Source organism: Mchenga conophoros, linkage group LG7 (genome assembly GCF_057382185.1).
Source record: "Mchenga conophoros isolate Kocher_MC1m ecotype Shallow Benthic linkage group LG7, M_conophoros_male_GT1.1, whole genome shotgun sequence".
Taxonomy (NCBI): Eukaryota; Metazoa; Chordata; class Actinopteri; order Cichliformes; family Cichlidae; genus Mchenga; species Mchenga conophoros.
In genome coordinates, this window is record NC_140532.1 from 50,228,574 (window position 1) to 50,245,998 (window position 17,425).

Genomic DNA, 17,425 nt, shown 5'->3' on the forward strand with positions numbered 1-17,425 from the left:
CACTCTCCAGACTTTTTGTAGTTTTTTTTTTTTTTACTTTATTTTGTTGTATTTCTTCGGGTTCCCTTTAAAAAGTGTGTCGGTAGCTGCATAGATCACAGTAAAATAAAATCATTTGGATACTGACTGTACTTCAGTTTAATTTTTATGTTTTTTAAAAGATGGCTCCTGTGGCTCCTCCACAGATCTTTTTTTTTTTTTTTTCATACTTTAATTAAATTTATGCACATATTACAATCTCTCGTTGGGCGACAACATTAGTGCAACAACATCTCGAAAAGGTTGAATAAGAAACCAAACCAAAAAAAAACAAAAAACAAAACACAAAAAAAAACAAAAAAACAAAACAAAAACACATATATACATATACATAAATATATGAAGGCCATTTTTATGACATATAACAGTTTCCTTTCTGCGAACACTTTAACATACATGTGGCTTACTCCTCCACAGATCATTAACCTAAGGAATAATGCGGATATATGGAAAGAGAGAGAAAGAGGGCGAGGGGTGGGGGTGACAGAGATGGTGCTCGGAATAGTGTAAGATGGAGGCAGATGATCCGCTGTGGCGACCCCCTTTGGGGAAAGAAGCCGATAGAAGAAGAAGTGCTGATTTCCGAACAATAGGGGGCGCTCGTCTAAGTAGCGCATACCGGAAGTGGCGCACGTAGCTTTGTGAGCGATGGAGACATTTTAAAAAAAAACATACAGCTAACTGCTAAACAGGGCTCGCGGAGCTGCGAGTCTTCTGCGTCAAAACACATTCAAATTCTTCCAAGTTGTAAATAAGTCAAGTGCATTCAGCGGTGCACAGTTTACATATCACATATCAGAGAGGTTGCACGTTACTGAAGATGTCGAGTGTGACACTTGGAAAAGAAGAATATAAGTAACTGCGGTAAGTTGTAACTAGCCGAGTGCTATTTTAAAGGCTAAGTTGGTTATCGCTTTTGACTGATAGCTGCTGACATTATCCTGCTTGTTACAGCTCTGGCTGGATTCGTAGCGCTTCCATTTTTAGGCTAATGATAGGCCGCTATCTTGCAACGTGAATATTTTTTCCACGTCTGCCTGTCGCCAAGTTTGGGAATCTTAAGGTTATGACCGAGGTTAGCTTCACTGTGCAGCTAAAAGGGTGTGCTAGTTCCAGCTAGCCCTTGACACAACTAACTGAAGTAATTTATCCGGGAACAAATAAACATCCTGTAGTTTACACGGGTACTTTAATGGGTTTAAACCTTTGTTTAAAAGGGTCGTTTTCGCTGTCTGTGAAATCTAAAACTAAAGCAGATGCTTAGCACCTTCTAGTAATACCGTTAAAAACATATTCTGGCCAAATATTGTCCGACATTTAACGTGTCTGTGTGCTTTTATACTTAAAGCAGTAATTGGATTAGAAAGGAAGAAGTAGTAAACTATAATATTCCACTTTTATTTATTTTAGTATAGGGTATAGCTTTGATTTAAGAACTTTACGGTTATAGTAATAATTGTTAATTATTCAGTCTCCTAAATATTTCCAAATAAATATTGTAGTAAAGAATTTATGTGTCATGCAAGATATTTATTTTAAGTTGTGTTTTTTTTCATATAATTCTTTTGTAAAAGTAATTGTTTTGTTTAAAAGAATTAAGGTTTAAAAACAATTGTTATTGTCTTTCAAGTTTGTTTAGATTGTTTAACTAAAGTTTGTGATGCTTCGTTTCCTCCAGCAGGTGAGGTCCTGTCCAGGGACATTGGTCCATGCTTGTTGGACCTTTGGCCGCTGGGCTCAACTAGCATGAAGATGGCTGACTCAGAAAAGGCAGAAGAATTTGTAGATGCTGAGTGCCCCTCAGAGTGCCTTGATGAAGCTCAATCAGCCACAGCTTCTGTTCAAGCAGAGCAGGATGAGCATCTGAAAACAGAAACCACTACCAGTACCAGTTCGCCCCCAAGGGAAAAGGAGGCGGACAGCCCCTTGAATACAGAAGGTGAGCAGAGTCTCCTGTCCATGCCATGCTTGATGAAGGAGCTTCGCAGAGACTCACCAGAGTCTCAGCATGCCTCAACAGGAAGTGACAAACCCGTGTCTCGTCATATCTACGAGAGTGACTCCTCGAACCCCTGCATGCTCTCGCCTTCATCCAGTGGCCACCTGGCTGACTCTGATACACTCTCCTCAGGGGAAGAAGGTGCTGCTCCTCCCATAGGAGAAGAGGAAGAGGGCAGCATGGAAGCTACAGGTGATCCTGGGCAGGCAGGAGGAATGCAAGCATCTGCCACAGTTGCAGGGGGAAGGAAGTCTCGACGGTCACGTTCAGAGAGTGAGGTGCCTCCAAATACAATGGCTGCAAAGAAGAACCGCTGCCAGCCCACCATGATAGCAGCCGCAGGAGGCCAGGAAAAACAAACCAATGGCAAGTTTTCAAAAGTGAAAGGTCACCGCAGTCAGAAACACAAGGAGCGAATGCGCCTGCTGAGGCAAAAACGAGAGGCAGCAGCACGGAAGAAGTACAACCTGCTGCAGGACAGCAGTACAAGTGACAGCGAGCTCACTTGTGACTCCAGCACCAGCTCCTCCGAGGATGAGGATGATGACACCTCAGGGGGTAGCAAGACAATCAAGACAGATATTCCAGGTAATAACCGATGTTTACAACGCATGCTTAAGAGCTCAGTACTACTACCATCACTGTCCACTAGCAGCCACTTAGTATTTCATATAAAAAGTTTAAAAAATGGTCAATAAATTTGCTGAAAGTTTGAAGTGACTCACATTGCAGACTAGTACTGGTTTACAACATAAGAAAGTATTGACTACTGATCAGTTAGACATAAGAGTCTGCCTGCATGAGTTAAAAAAAAATTGTCAACCAAATCATTAAACTGATACAACAACTGTACAAATCCTTCCTAACATCAAATCAATAACAGGGCTGCTTTGTTTGTTTTGTCATTTTTTTCCTTAGTTATTTTCCCATCCATGTCTATATTCATTCAAGTTGTCTTTAGATGTATACAGTATATGTTTAGAGGACCAGCACCTAGTCATAATACAGCATTACCCCTTTCAGACATGTACCGTTTTTAGTCAGACAGACATCATCTTAGAATGCATTGGCTGGACAATCATTCTGTTCAGTTTTATCTAGAAGTCTCAACAGAGCGTCACTCTTACAGGCTGAAGCTGCTGTAGGTTCAACCTGCATTTGCATATCACTGTCAGTATGACACAAGTCTAAAATATATGCAGTTGCATTAATGAAATTGCAACTTTGCACATCTCTCTTAGCATTTGTCTTGGTAAGACATCCATGATGAAGAATTTTCACTTTTTCCAACCCAGAATAAAGCTCATTTGCTCTCACACAGTCTATATGCTGTATTTGGGAGCTGCTACAGCAAACACTCACACATACAGAACCTGGTCCTTGTGATGATGAAGGAGGAAACAAAGTCTTCAAAAAAGGAGATTACACTTCTTCAGAGTTGAAAGTATCCTTGTCACTTTGTTTGGCACTTTATAAACCAACAGTGTATATAAAATTATATTTAAAGCTTAAAGTAAATTAAAGATCATTAAAAAATGGTCTCAATATAGATTCATCACCTGATTGTTCTTCTTTGGTTCTTTGGTGGTAGGTCAAAACCTCTTTGGAAGCTTTTTTTTTTTCTTTTCTTTTTTTTTTTTTGATTGGCTGGAGAAATCCTGCAAATAAGACACACATACCATGGCTCTCCCCATCACTGTTATATCAATGAAGCTTTAAACAACTAAGCAACATTAATAATATAATTAACAATATAAAGCCCCTTTTCGATTAGTACCTACTTGGATCGACTCGGCACGTTTCGCCACAGTTTTCAGAGTTTTCTGTTAGGTCATAGTACCTGCCTGGTACCTGGTACTTTTTCGTACTTGCTCAGCCGGGGTTCCAGTGATCCGAGCAGGTACTAAAATGTGATGCCGTCAGACTGCATGCCACTGATTAGCTGGTCAGTAGCATCACAATGGCTACAAAAAACCGTGGTCCCTGAGTCTGGCGAAAAGCCACAGACAGAGTAGCAGGTATATTTTTGCCTCGGCGTCCACCTTTGTTGTAGCGTTCATGTCACATATTAATCGCGTCGTTCACACACACATTAGGAGGTACTAAATTGTAATGGAAAACCAGTCGATCCGAGTCGATCTGAGTAGGTATTGATGGAAAAGGGTCTTATGAGTGATAACCAGGACTGGAACAGAATGGTAAAGCAAGCAATCTGACATATCCCATGTCTGAAAGAGACTTAAACATTGTCATGAAACTCTTTCTTACTGATGATTTGCTATGGGAGTCTAATCAACATTGTCCAGCTCAGAGTGGTAAAAAAAAGAGTTGAGTTAATGTAACCATTACTGTGAGTTCTGCAGTTCAACAAGTCAGCCATTAATATACACAGCCTTTGCTCTAAATAGACATACTATGATCTCACTGAGTTGCAAGACTCTGCAGTCACTGCTGGTGTCAGTAAGCTGTAGAAATACTGGCTTATACATGAGTAAGGACATAAAATCCAATATCTAATGTTGTGTTTCACTAGATTGCCTAACCTCATAAGTAATTAGTCTGTTTTGTTAGAGGGAGTTTAGCAAGTATTTCATTCACATGAAAACTGCTGGGCATTTAGTATTGCATTTCCTGCATTTCTGTCCTTACTAAATATTCCTTAATGTTTCAATATTCTTTTTGTCCTGACCCATCACACACTTCACTCCTCCTACAGTGAATCATGTCAGAAATGTAGTTGGGTGCTTTCCTATACTTTAAATGATTTTGCAACACCTTAGATGAGCCCGTGAGTTCTTGTCATCCTGTTGAAAGTGTAAATGCATACAAATATATACAAATCTAATTGAGAATGGCTTTTTGCGAATCTGTGGGCCAGAGGTGTCTACCTGGAATAAACACTCATTGGCAAACGCTGATTGTAACGCTTGCATGCACGTTAGACCCCGTGAGTTTGCTTACATGTTGTAGAAATCTTTTGGGTGAGTTGAATTCTCCAGAAGTAGCTCCTATCAGGCTGGTGTTTAAAGGTCTCCCAACGGAAGAGAAGCACTCGGTTTACTGTTGGATAATCTTTTGATCATGATTGTGTTCTTTAGCGTATAGCTTGATGTATTTTATTACCGTAGCATTTTTACATTAAAATCAAATTTTAGTTTCTTGTGTTTCATAGATGATCCGTAATAAATTGTTTTTGTATTAGTAAAGGTACTTTGGTTTATATAAAGTCTATCTCTTAGTTATGTCTGTTGCTTTTGCAGCTCAGATTTGAAGTTATTTTGCTTTGGGTTGTTGCATTTACTTTAAAATCTTAAACCTTTTCCAAATCACTCGATCAGTCACCCTCAGACCACCAATTATCTTCCTTCAGGGATCTGTAGGACATGAAATGTTTTCAGCCATTTTTTACATCCCGCACACAGATTTGAGTGCTACAACTGCATGATGTAGTCCATCAGCATGAAAAGAGTCGATCTGCACGTTACCTGAAACAAACTGTCATTTTCTCTGTAATGCAAAAGTCCACCTCCGAAGCATGAAAGTGCTACTGTATTTTCTTATGGCTTGGCCTCAATGTCTTTAAAGCTGGCTTCAGACGTGCTTCGGAGAGATCCAGAGTGGGATCCCAGATTCATGGGTTACTGGACAGCGGCTCGTGGGACAGGAACGGCATCGGCAGCGTTCTGGAGGAGGCCATGACGCGCTTTGCTGTGATGCAGCGTCAGACCGAGGAGCGCTTCCGCGTCTGGATGGAAAAGCTTGCACACCTCGACTCGGACAACGATTCTTCCAAGCGCTCGAGTGACGGCCCAGAAGGGCAGCAGCAGGCCTCACAGGGGGCACGGCCTTCCCCCCCAAGCTCATTTTTGCCATCTTCAGAGTCTGCAGAGACTATGGCTGCCTACATGTTGGCACGAGAGAACAACAGTCTCACCCACACCCCTATAAACAACAACAACAACATCCACCCTGAAGTTGTCACTCAGAATGGAAATCTAGGTGTTCCAGACCCTGGTCTCTTGAATGTTTAGATTTCACTTCTGCTTCACCCCTCGCAGTTTCTTACTTTGATCTCGGCAAGTGTAGAGATAGTTAAGGCAGAAAGCAATGGGGTATACCCGTTCAAGGATGTGAGGGCACTAAACAGAAACACCACCAGCAGCAGCAGCTGGGCCTGAACTGGTCATTTGAACTTGACTCTGTGCAGACCAGGGGCCCGTGCTATGAAGCAGGTTTAACATGTCTTCTTTATATGGCTTTGTTAAGCCTAACAAACACAGTCACATGGAGTCTGGTAATCGGTTGGGTTCTTTTTTTTTGTTTGTTTGTTTGTTTGTTTGTTTTAATTAAACCCAGCTATGAGCATTTTCGCATAACATGTGTAATGGTGGCACCAGATGACCAACTGCAAAGACTATGGGACTATAGCCACTTAAAGTCAGAACAAACAGTAATCCTGATATGAAGAAAATTAAAAATGTAATCCAGGCAAAAAGCCAGGAGGAAAAATTGGCATAAAATTGCATTTTGTGTGAATGTGCAATTTACTAAAAGGCCCATTAGTGATGATGCTCCATCACTGACAAACAAGAAAATATAACTTGAATTACAATGATGTATTTCTTCAAATTCATGTGTTACCTGTGGTTGTTTATTTAGATAATTTTAGCTCTGTTGTTTCAGCTACAACCCGGGTAATGTTAAATCGAATGACATCGGGTAAAATATTTTTTTAAATTCTTGCAAATTTTATAAGGTCTAAGCACTGGAATTTAATCAGTTAAAGAGTCTTGACATATGGAAAGAAGAAATGGGCTCAAATGCTCACAGGCATAAGTGAAATAAAACCCACTCAGTACATGTGCTGTACAGCCCAAAGGATCTTCACAAAAGACAACCAATTGGTCAGTAGTTGGTGCTTTATATACGTTCATCTGTTATGTTGAACATGACCTACTCAGGAGGTCGTGTATTTTGGTGTGGTCTAATGTGGCAGTGTACCCGCAGAAGGAACTGAATTTGGAAGCGGGGGAACCCTGAAAACCTGAAACTAGCTTGGAATCCTGCTTAGTAGCACGGGCCCCTGAGGCTCAGCATGTGTGCTGGCACTGAATCACTGTGAGATTTGACACTGAGAAAAATTCAACTCACCTATTTGATTTCTGCAGCATCTGTGACACGGAAACATGGCTTCTCAATAGACTGAGTCAGGGCTCTTATTGTATTGCTTTGCTTTCTTTCTTTCGTTTTTTTCAGCACCAGCTGAATACCCTCTTTGACACATACAGAGTAACTGTTTTATTTCTTTCATTCAGCATATGAACTATAATGATGGGTAGCCATCATTGCAGTGTTAAGTGGGGTGCTGCTGTGTAATAGCATGTGCCTTGTCATTCTGAACTCATGATGGGTAAAGCATTATAGTGCTGTTTCCTTAAGAATCAGGTTTACCACTGCATACCCCCCGTTTGTCTTGAACTGTTTGCACTTTGCTTGTAAACAGTTCAGGAAAATCTTGTGACAACCTTTATTTTGGTGGCATAGCTTTACTAACAGAACATTTAAACATAGATATGCCTATAAATATAAACACAATATACTAACACACACAATTTCTTGCTTTTTTAAAAATCTATATTAAGGATTAGACGTGTTTACATTTTTAAATAAAGGCCTTTCTGTTACATTTGCTGCTGGCACTGCATTTGCGCAGTAACATGAAACGAGTGATTGAGGAATCTGGAAAAGAAAACTTGTGGTTATTTTAGTAGCTTAGGTGTAGATTTTATAACATCATATAAGGCATGGGTTCTTTTGTTGTGGCTATTGGCTGCATTGGCCTCAAATCTTCAGTCATATTATAGTAATGGGTATTTGTCTACTTCAATTTTGTTTGCACTGGTCTGCCAGTTTATCCAGTGTCCCCACCAGGCACTGCGTATTCGCATCTTGACTTTAAACTGAAAACCCAGGCATCAAACGTGCAGATATAGAGCAGTAATACAGCTGCAGTATGGTGCATGGCAATGTTTACGGATTTTTTTCTAATTAAAAAAAGAAAAGAAAAAGTGAGATCTATGTGATCAAGTGGCCTTCTGGTTCACATCCTGTGGTCTTTGAAAGGGGGGAGGAAACAATCCTCCTTGAACCCCCCTCCCCCCCCACACTGTTTTCACTGATGTAGATGACCATTTGGGTCTTATTTCTAAATACTGCTAACAACCATCACAGAGACTGATGAAGGAATCTTTGGCCTGATCATATTTAAAGTTAAGATGTTCAAAAGTGTTCTCTATATGTGTATATGTAGCCCTATGACTGTCATTTTTACAGAGCCTAAAGCTAAGCGACGTGTTTCCCCCACCTGTTTGCATGCGAGTATATTAGTATATAGAATGTGCAAGGCCAAATTAGTTTACATCAGCAGCACGTGTGCAAGCTATAGCTTTTCCTTATGCTGATAAACGGTGACTGACGGGACATTTTATCTCTATATTTTTTTTCCTTGTTTTCCCTTGACCTAACGGTTTCATGTTGTGTGAAGATTGCTTGTTTTGTAAAGCGTTCCTTTGCCATTACGGATTTAAATAGATCCAGCGTCAGCTCTCCTGTACTCCTTAAAACTAGAATGACTTTTAAATCAACAGTTTTGTCAGCACAGTAACGAGAGCCTGTGCATGAAATCAAAATGTGCATTAAAAACAACAGCAAGGACAGTCCATTGTTTACCAAAGACACTAACCTGGTCTACATTAGTGCTTTTCTATCTCTAATACATGGCCTTTATATTGGCATGTGCTTGGTTTCTTTGGTAACCCTAGTATCTACCTATATCAGCTATTCATAGGCAGTGTTCTCTCACAGTACATGCTGTCCAGACAAAACCCCTCTCACACACCCACAGATGTCTGGATAGCAGAGTGTGTGTCTGTCTGTGTCTGTGTGTCTCTCTCTCTCTTTCCCAGGGACTCCTTTTTACAGGGTAGAACAATTATGTGCTCCCGCTCTTCTAGTTACACTCCTGTTGTTTGGCTTTGTTTTGTTTAGTTTTTTTGACTATCCCCACTACATTTCATTCACTGAGTAAGATTATTTTGAAATGTGTTTTGTAACGACTGTACTCGAGTGTAGTTTTTATGTGAATGGCTGTTATTTTAAAAAGCAATAAATGGAAAGAACAAAAGGTTTGTTGATGTGCTTCAAATACAACCATCATTTATAAGAGTATAATGCATTGTTTTATTTTAGAGTTAATGTAGACCTTTACTTCAGGGGACCAATGGGGGTTTTCTTGTGTCTATTGTAGATGCTAAGACTTAGCGGGTCTGTGGAAGCAGTGTCCAGTCTCTCATTCAAACAGAAGTCGCACTATTCCCAGGCATGATTTGAATAATGAAGTGTTTTCTTTGTTCTCTGCAGACGGGCCTCCAGTAGTGGGTCACTATGATATTTCAGACACTGATTCTAACCACGAGAGTATGAATGTGGAGGCAGTCCGGCCCACGGTGATAAAGCATGAGCTAAAAACACACAGAGGCCAGGATATGGCAGCTCACTCTGGGTGTATAAGAGCTCTGAGCTCTACCTCAGGTCAGTTACAAACCCGGTATAATAAATTCCAATCCTCTCAGTGAAGGCAGGACATTTTAAAGGCATGGGTTGTCATCAGTAAGCTGAAATGTGCCGTGTGGCAGGAGGCGGTCTTATTAATCTCAGCAAGACACTTTTGAAGCACTCTTTATCCCACACACCGCCAGCTGGCATTTGATGTTACTAAAAGTCTTGACCTTTTTTGCAGCCGACAGAACATGAATATAAAGGCAGCCATCTAATGTGTCACTCCATGCTGTCCAGTCAGTTTTACAAACACCACTGTCAGCTTCATCTCTGTTTTGTGTTGGGGTTTGTGTTTTTTGTGTGTCTGTGTCAAAGCAGCTGCTGTCTTCACGTGTCAGCGAGGTCTGAAGCGCTCTACTGCTTCGGCCCTCCTCACAAAGCATGACTGTGTTCCTCTACATTTGTTTCAGGCCACATGGAGGCAGAGCTGTCGCACAAGGAGAGCTCTCAGCACAAGGGCCAGATTAACATTGTTTCCTCTGACAGTGAGGTGGAAATAGTCGGAGTGCAAGAAAAAGCACGGTAAAGACTTTCAGTGGGGAAACTGTAAAATTCTACTGTTACTGCCCACCCCTCCACTGAATTCAACTTTTTACTTTTTTTTTTTTTTTTTTACTTCTTTTTTTTCTTTCCTTTTCAAATCTAGATGCGCCCATCCTTGCGGGGGGGTCATAAAGAGTTTGTCCTCCTGGAAAGAGAACTCAGGAGAGCAGTTAAACAGCACAAATCAATCACAGCTCTGGACTACTGTTTCCCCTCAGCCCAACTGGGTGTCCCCTCCTGAAGTGGTGGACCTCACGCTGGACGAGGACGGCGGACACAAATACCTACTTTAATAAAAAAAAAAAAAAAACCCAACGTATACACTGAAGACTTTTTTTTCCCTACACACCTCTTCCTCCCAACTGCTCCTCATCCATCTTGCCTGTCCTCCACGTTAAAGCTAAACTGAATCTAGAGTTGTGGCCTCGCCTGTAACCGCTTGTGGGCTCTTCCTGCTCCAAAGCACTCTTTTGTTTTTAACTTTACTGTTGAACAATCATGTATCAAAGCCATTCAACTGGTGTGATTCCCTGAACCTTTGCTTGTCAGCTATGAATTTTAGCTGCATCTAAATGGCACAGCACCTCAAGTGAAGGTGGAAATGTACAAGAATGATTTATCTGGTAATGATAGCAATATCTTCCCTTCATTTAATACCTCAGTTACCCTTCAATACCAGATATAGGCAGTGTGTCATGTGCTTGCAAGCCGTATAGTGAACATTTCAAGTTGCTGCTTTAGAGCAGGTCAGTATCATGAGATGGCTGTGAACCTGCTTCACTACAGACTTTGAATGAAATGTTTTCAGAATTGATTTGGCTTTTTTTTTTTTTTTTAATCTGCAGCCACTTTAGGTCAGAACAGAATGGCAGCTTGTACACTTTCTGTTGTACAGTAGTAGACCATAGATAAATGACAAAGTTTACTTTGTATCTGTCAAGGGTAATTTTCTATTTTTTCCCCCCCATTTTCAAAGGTCTTGCCACTGGACTTGCATTTAGATCCGTCTGCCTTTATAGATTGTTTTACTATACGGTGTACAACCCATGCTCTGATGCTGTCAGTGAGTGCTTTGCTTCATTTGAAAAGAAGTATCGGATATTTAGGGAAACTTTCACTATTTTTAGAGAGTTAGATGAGAAGACTGGTAACAGAAATCTATTTAAAAAAAATAAAGCAGTTTAGAGCTAGGTGGATGTGGTTCTTGAGGTAGAGTGGTAAATGGACTGTATTTATCGCTCTTTTCCCTTCACCCACATTCATACAAGCACTTTTTTTCTGTCCATGCCTAAGCACTCGCACATGCATGCATTAATGGGAACTCGGGGTTCAATATCTTGCCCAAGGATCCTTCGACATGAAGAAGAGCCAGGGATTGGATCACTGATCTTCCAATCAGTAGAAGACCTTTAATCTTCAGAGCCACACAGAGAGTGAGGCATCCCATAATTGGAGAGTCGGGTTTTTTGATTTCCTAGCTCCATCTAGCCACATGTCAAAAGGGTCAAAATTTTGAACTCCAGAATCTTCCCATTAATGTGTAATCTGCATCTGACTGTTTGTGTGATAGTGCTGGATGCATGTTTGTGTGATGGGTGTTTTAGGTGGGTGACAAAACATAAAAACTAAGACTGCAGTCCATTTATATTCGCTCGACAGAAATCAGGGAAACACTCTCTCCAAGAGCCACATACTAGTTCCTTTGCATTTACTAGTTAACACATGGTATATCAGTATGAGTAGTTAAAAAATAAAAGAAATTTTTTTTTACATGCTGTAGTGTGAAACCCCGGACACTGCGTACACATTGGTCTTTGACTGACGAGTCATTAACATTTATCCTCCTTTTATACTCCTTATGTAAACCATAAATTACAAAATGAGCTTCATGTTTCATTCTGTATGACCTGAAACTAGTGATGGAGCCCATGAAGTCATCAGGGAAGTGTTCAGTGAGATTACAGAGCAAGCAGGTTAACGGCTGTTTTCCGATAGGCTCGCGCACAACCAGAAGTCTTTTTGCAGCCAGAGGAGTCACCTGCTGCCGGCTGTTAAAAAGAATACAGGTTTAAGACACTTGGGAGTTGGTTTCTCCACCTTTAGTATGGTCAGAAATAAATAGGTCAAGTAGATGGACACGAGCATGCTTGCAGTTTCCTTGGTCTCTATTCTTTCTACATAGCTAACTGGCCGCTAGCTTCACACAGTCAGGTTATCGATCTTCTCATCTAATGTTTACTCATCACCAGAATGCCAATAAACATTTCTGAAGAAGTCACTTCATTTAAAATTTCAGTTTTTGTTTGTTGCCACTATAATACAGGAACAATAAAACTTTTTATTTTTGGTTAGGGGTGTCTTGTTTTTTGGGCCCTCCACAAGAATTCAAGTTTGTCATGTGACACCTGGGGGAAATTAATTGCACACCTGTGATTTGAAGCCTGGGAAGAAAATAAGCAAAAAAAAAAAAAAAAAAGTCCAAGCTACAAAACACTACGACAGTGCTGTTTTTGTTTTCAAAGATGCATTGGAAGCCACACTTTTGTTACAGTGTCTGAGTGTCCAAGGGCGACTTTAATTATCAGTGAATGTATGTCCTTGCCGTGCTGGCTGGTTGTACTTATTGTTTGCATGCTTACCTTGAATGGATGCAAACTCCTTTAAATCTCTGGGGACCCCTTTATAATAACTGAGGAACTGTATCTTCCAATGAATACTGCAAAGCAAGATGGCCTGAATGCCTTGAAATGTGCACTATTTCCTTTTAGAAAGGTTTAAAGCTTATTCTTTTACCTTACAAAGCAGCGGATTTTGCTATCGCAACAATAAATATTTTAATAATAGATGTTAATTTCACAAACACACATATATCTATACATATATATCTATAGAAAAAGAGTAAAAGTGATGTTGAGTTTATGCCCAATGTGTGAGTTATGGGGCATTTATAGATGAGATGATTATTGTATAAACTGTTTTCTGTTTTTGTTTTTCAACCCTGATCCTCAGGGCCTGCTTGCTCTCTTTCCTGCTGTCTTCTTTTGTCTTCATGCAGTACTGCAGCCACGCTGGCTAAAAAAAATGTAATCAATAGCTTTACAGGCTATTTTAACACATTTCTTGTAATTGCATATTTAATAACATACACTTTCCTAAGTGACGCTTGATAATTATAGATTTATTTTAACTTCTGCTGGTCACAGAAAGATAAAATTTGAACGATCTAAACCAAAGTCTATATGGAGCTTATGTTCTCAGTTTATTTCCCAATTTATTCTTAGAAATTTACTATGTGAATCTGAATCTCTTCATTTGGAAGTCAGTGAATTTGCTGTGAAAAGATCGAATATAGTTACAAATTGAATATATTGTTGAATATATATTTGGTTTTACTTGGCCAGTTTTTTCTGTTATATACATCTACCACTGTAAGAACTCTGTACCACAACACTTCAGCTTGCAAAAACCATTTTGCTGTTTTTCTGTGGGACTATTATGAAATGCTAGCGAGGCATCACTTGTGTCTTTAGTGATATAAGTGTGGTAGAATCCACGGCAGTGATGCTGGTTGCACATAGCATGTTTGGTGGCATCTTTCATCCTCATCTCCGATGTTATCGTGATTGCCGGTATTTCAGCCTCACTCTTCTGTTTTTGCTCCGTTTTGCTGTCAGTATTTTAACTTAACAGAAGTGTTTATTTTGTTGCTTCTGCAAGTCCCTGACTTCCTTGAAATTATGTCTGTAGAACAAAAAGAAACTATTTTAAAACTAAATAAACGGACCGTTATTTAATGAGCTCTTGTCAAGTCATTTATTTCTGTGTTTTACAAGCATATATTTGCAGTTTTTGCTCGTGTGCTGTGACTGGTGTCAAGATTTTGACACCAGTCACAGATTTTTGCCTTTTCTGGCAGACCAAAGTGGTGTAATTAATCTGAGACGAGGATGGTGACACGTTTCAGCCTTTCAGGTATGTTTACAACTTTAGCATAAAGTGCGATTTGAATTTCACTTTTAACAGTTCACCCTAAAAATGTTAAATCATGTCATTACAAGACTGATCTGAATTCTTGCTTACTGTGAGTGTTGTTTGAGTGTTCTTATCTGTCGAGTCCTGTGCACAAGTCTCGAGCCAACCCTCATTCCTTTTACATTTTCATCATGAAATATAACTATAAGGTAAGAGGGAACAATATAAGTGAGTTACTGAAACGTGCACACATGAAACACAGTATATAAGACAAATAGTTCGTACAGTTCTAATAGCTTGAAATTAATATTTGGTATGGCCGCCTTTATATTTCGACACAGCCAGGAATCCTTCTCCAGGCTTCTTAAAGAACATTCAAAGCTCTCTTTGGACGTTGGCTGCCTTTTGTTCTGCTCTCAGTCAAGATGATCACACACTGCTTCAATAATTTTGAGGTCCAAGCTCTGGGGAGGCCAATCCATGACTCCATTGTGTTTTACAGATGACTGTTGACACTCACTGCTGTACCTCTACCCTGACGTCCTTGGTACATATTCATGATAATAAGACGTGTTGCCACTGGTTTTCAGTCCAGTTCTTGTGTAATTTGGCATACCTCAACATACCTTTCTGCCTGTTTCTCTTCCTTAAGAATAACTCCTTGATAGCGACCCCATTAAGACCATTTATGATTCAGTGAACATTAGATGGATGAAGTGAAGGCCCAGATGAATCTCTCCATCTTACTTCTAAAGGACATGACTTTCAGATGCTGCTCATCTGCTGTAGATTTTTTTTTTAGCCCTGATGCTTCTTCTTTTGTACTCCACTTGTCGAGCTTCCTCAATTTGTTTTAGGGAGACACTGCACACCACACCAAGATCTGCCAAGTTTTAAGCTAATATCTTTTCGGAAATGGCCTTGTTAGTGCAGAAATCGAATTTTACGCACGTCAAGCTGACAGTTTTCCTATATGCAAATAAAGAAATGGGAACAATTTATGTGTTTACAACTTCAAGTTCTTTCTAGGTTGTCTGCCACAAAACTGGTTTAACAACAACACTAGTTCAACCTTCAAGTTAAGTATCCTTTATTGTGTTTGAATGATTGATAGGTCAGTGTTAAGTGACTTAACAAACAAACAAAATGGTTACGTACAAGGCCTGGATTGAAAATGAGTGAAAAAGCAGACAATGTCCAAGGACACTTTAACAGATCTTCAGAAGCCTGGAGAACTATTGCTCAAGATCACTTTTAAAAGAAATTACAAGCGTCTGGCTCCTTGGAAACAAAATATTTAAAGGGTGTCACAAGACTTAGTACTGTATAACTGCCACCATAGGTATAGCACTTAACAAGATGTCTCATTGTTTATTTTATTCTGTGGCCAAGCAGTCTAGACGGCTGCCTGACTGTGAACAATGCAGGTTCATCCTCACCCACCAAAGTAGCATGCCAGGTCAGAGGTCACCCTGTAACACCTGCCACTAGGGGGACATATGGAGTTCACATGAAGAAGACAATGAGGGAGTGGAGCAATGCAGTCTGCGGGGCCCTTTAACGAAAAACTAAAGCCCTTTAGCCAGCTCTTTCCACCCTCGGGGCAGAACATCAGCTGTATGCTAATTTTCACAGGGCAGCGGTGGCCTCACAGAGCAGTGAATGTGCTGGCTCACTCTCAAAGCCAGAAATGATTGCGCTTCATCTTGCAGATGTCCTTTTACACTAAATGATGCCACTTAGGATTTTTGTGTTGTACATGTTTTGTTCCAAGTTATCTCCAGTTTCTTCAAAATGGCATTTCATTTGTTCAGTCCTCGCTCTGCCCACCTCCAGAGGGCTTTCTAAAAATAAAGAGTGGAAATAAGTCTCATTTCTGGTGAGGACACAATTTTTACATCAGGTTCTGCTGAAAGAGAGCTCAGCTGCTGCTTCTGTTAATACGTCAACTACAGCCAGCTATCCTGATAAATGCTTGTGTTCAAATGTACATAAATGTGTGGAATAAAGTGGCAGTTTTGATGTGTGAAATTGATTGCAGCAGTGATAGTAAAGCATCGTGAAAGGCTCTTTGTGTTTCACAGCAGGCTTAAAGCATTAGATGACGGGAACTGGAGGACATATGGGACTAAGAGTTTTGTGACCCCCTCAGCCTCCACAGGCCCATCTGTTCCTTCATCCTTCAGGCTTAACACTACAGGCAGTGAGGTTTTTGGGACACAGGCCCCTTTTTTCACAAGTTCTGCTGTATGACAAATCTGGCCAACATATATTCACGAATATTCAAAGAGTTAAGTATTACTTGAACTGTATCGGATCATCAAGAAGATCATTCAGCAACATTTTCCTGATGATCGAGTCTGACAAAGGTCAAGGCAAATAATCTATGCAAGTATATATCTTTCCTTTTTTCAATTCTGTTTATGAGAGAATTCAGTTGCATATGCATAACCATTGGCTGCCCTATAGGTAGGGTTAGGCCCAACCAATCACAGCACTTCAATCCAATCTAAAAAGCAAAAACAGTAAATACCTTTTGTTTCACTTTTGTGTAAGACAACCTGTGCTGTTTTTCTTGTCAGGCAGTGAATATTTGGCTGTCACAAATCACCCTTGTTGGCCCTTAATTGTTAAAGCAAGTTACATCCTTCCTCTCTGCCATCAGTACTTGTTTCAGCGTTGATGAAGACTGACATTTTTCATGATTTCACTGAAAGCAGATGTGATGAAATTGGACAATAAAGTAAGTTGTTTGTTTGTTTTTCTTTTTACAAGAAGGTACCATATTGAAGCTAATGGTGTTTGCAGTTTTAAATTTACTCAATTTTTCAGCCCTGGAAGTTCTCACTTTTACTGACTTAACTTTGAATGATTCTTTAAATGAACTGCCACCTGCTAAGCTTTTTGGGTAATATAGGCAAGAGGCTTTGACAAGGTTTGAAAAGTGCAAGTGAAAAACAAACAAACAACTGTGTCTGCCTTATCAATTTTTTGCAAGCTGCCCATTATGAGTCCAGCAATACATGTATGGTACTGAATCCAGTGTAATTTTCATAATGCTATTTTCTCTTCCCTTTTAAGCCAACTATACCTGAAGCATCAAGAGTAACGCTACTGAAAAGACCCTTCAGAGTGTTAAATATAATCACATTTGTACTCTCAAATGTTATTTTACCCATGGTCCATGTACATATGATTTTCCTTATTATGAGTATCACTGACACCTATCTTGCCATCCTCTTAGATCCTTTGAAT

The 17,425-nt window shown here is 40.0% G+C and overlaps 1 protein-coding gene across 4 annotated transcripts; it reads left to right on the top strand.

Annotated features, from left to right (window-relative positions):
* The first annotated feature begins 679 nt into the window (after window positions 1–679).
* Window positions 680–13,993, top strand: ark2n (arkadia (rnf111) N-terminal like PKA signaling regulator 2n). 4 transcript variants are annotated; one of them, XM_085279947.1, is made up of 5 exons: window positions 684–903; window positions 1,721–2,626; window positions 9,458–9,628; window positions 10,066–10,177; window positions 10,302–13,993. In XM_085279947.1, exons 2-5 carry the CDS (start codon window positions 1,786–1,788, stop codon window positions 10,489–10,491), a joined length of 1,314 nt encoding a protein of 437 aa, XP_085136073.1. In that variant the 5' UTR covers window positions 684–903; window positions 1,721–1,785; the 3' UTR covers window positions 10,492–13,993. The 4 variants fall into 4 exon arrangements, with proteins under 4 accessions (XP_085136074.1, XP_085136073.1, XP_085136072.1 ...); XM_085279946.1 differs by having other exon boundaries at window positions 685–903; window positions 1,718–2,626; XM_085279949.1 differs by lacking the exon at window positions 9,458–9,628 and having other exon boundaries at window positions 685–903; window positions 1,718–2,626.
* The last annotated feature ends 3,432 nt before the right edge of the window (window positions 13,994–17,425 follow it).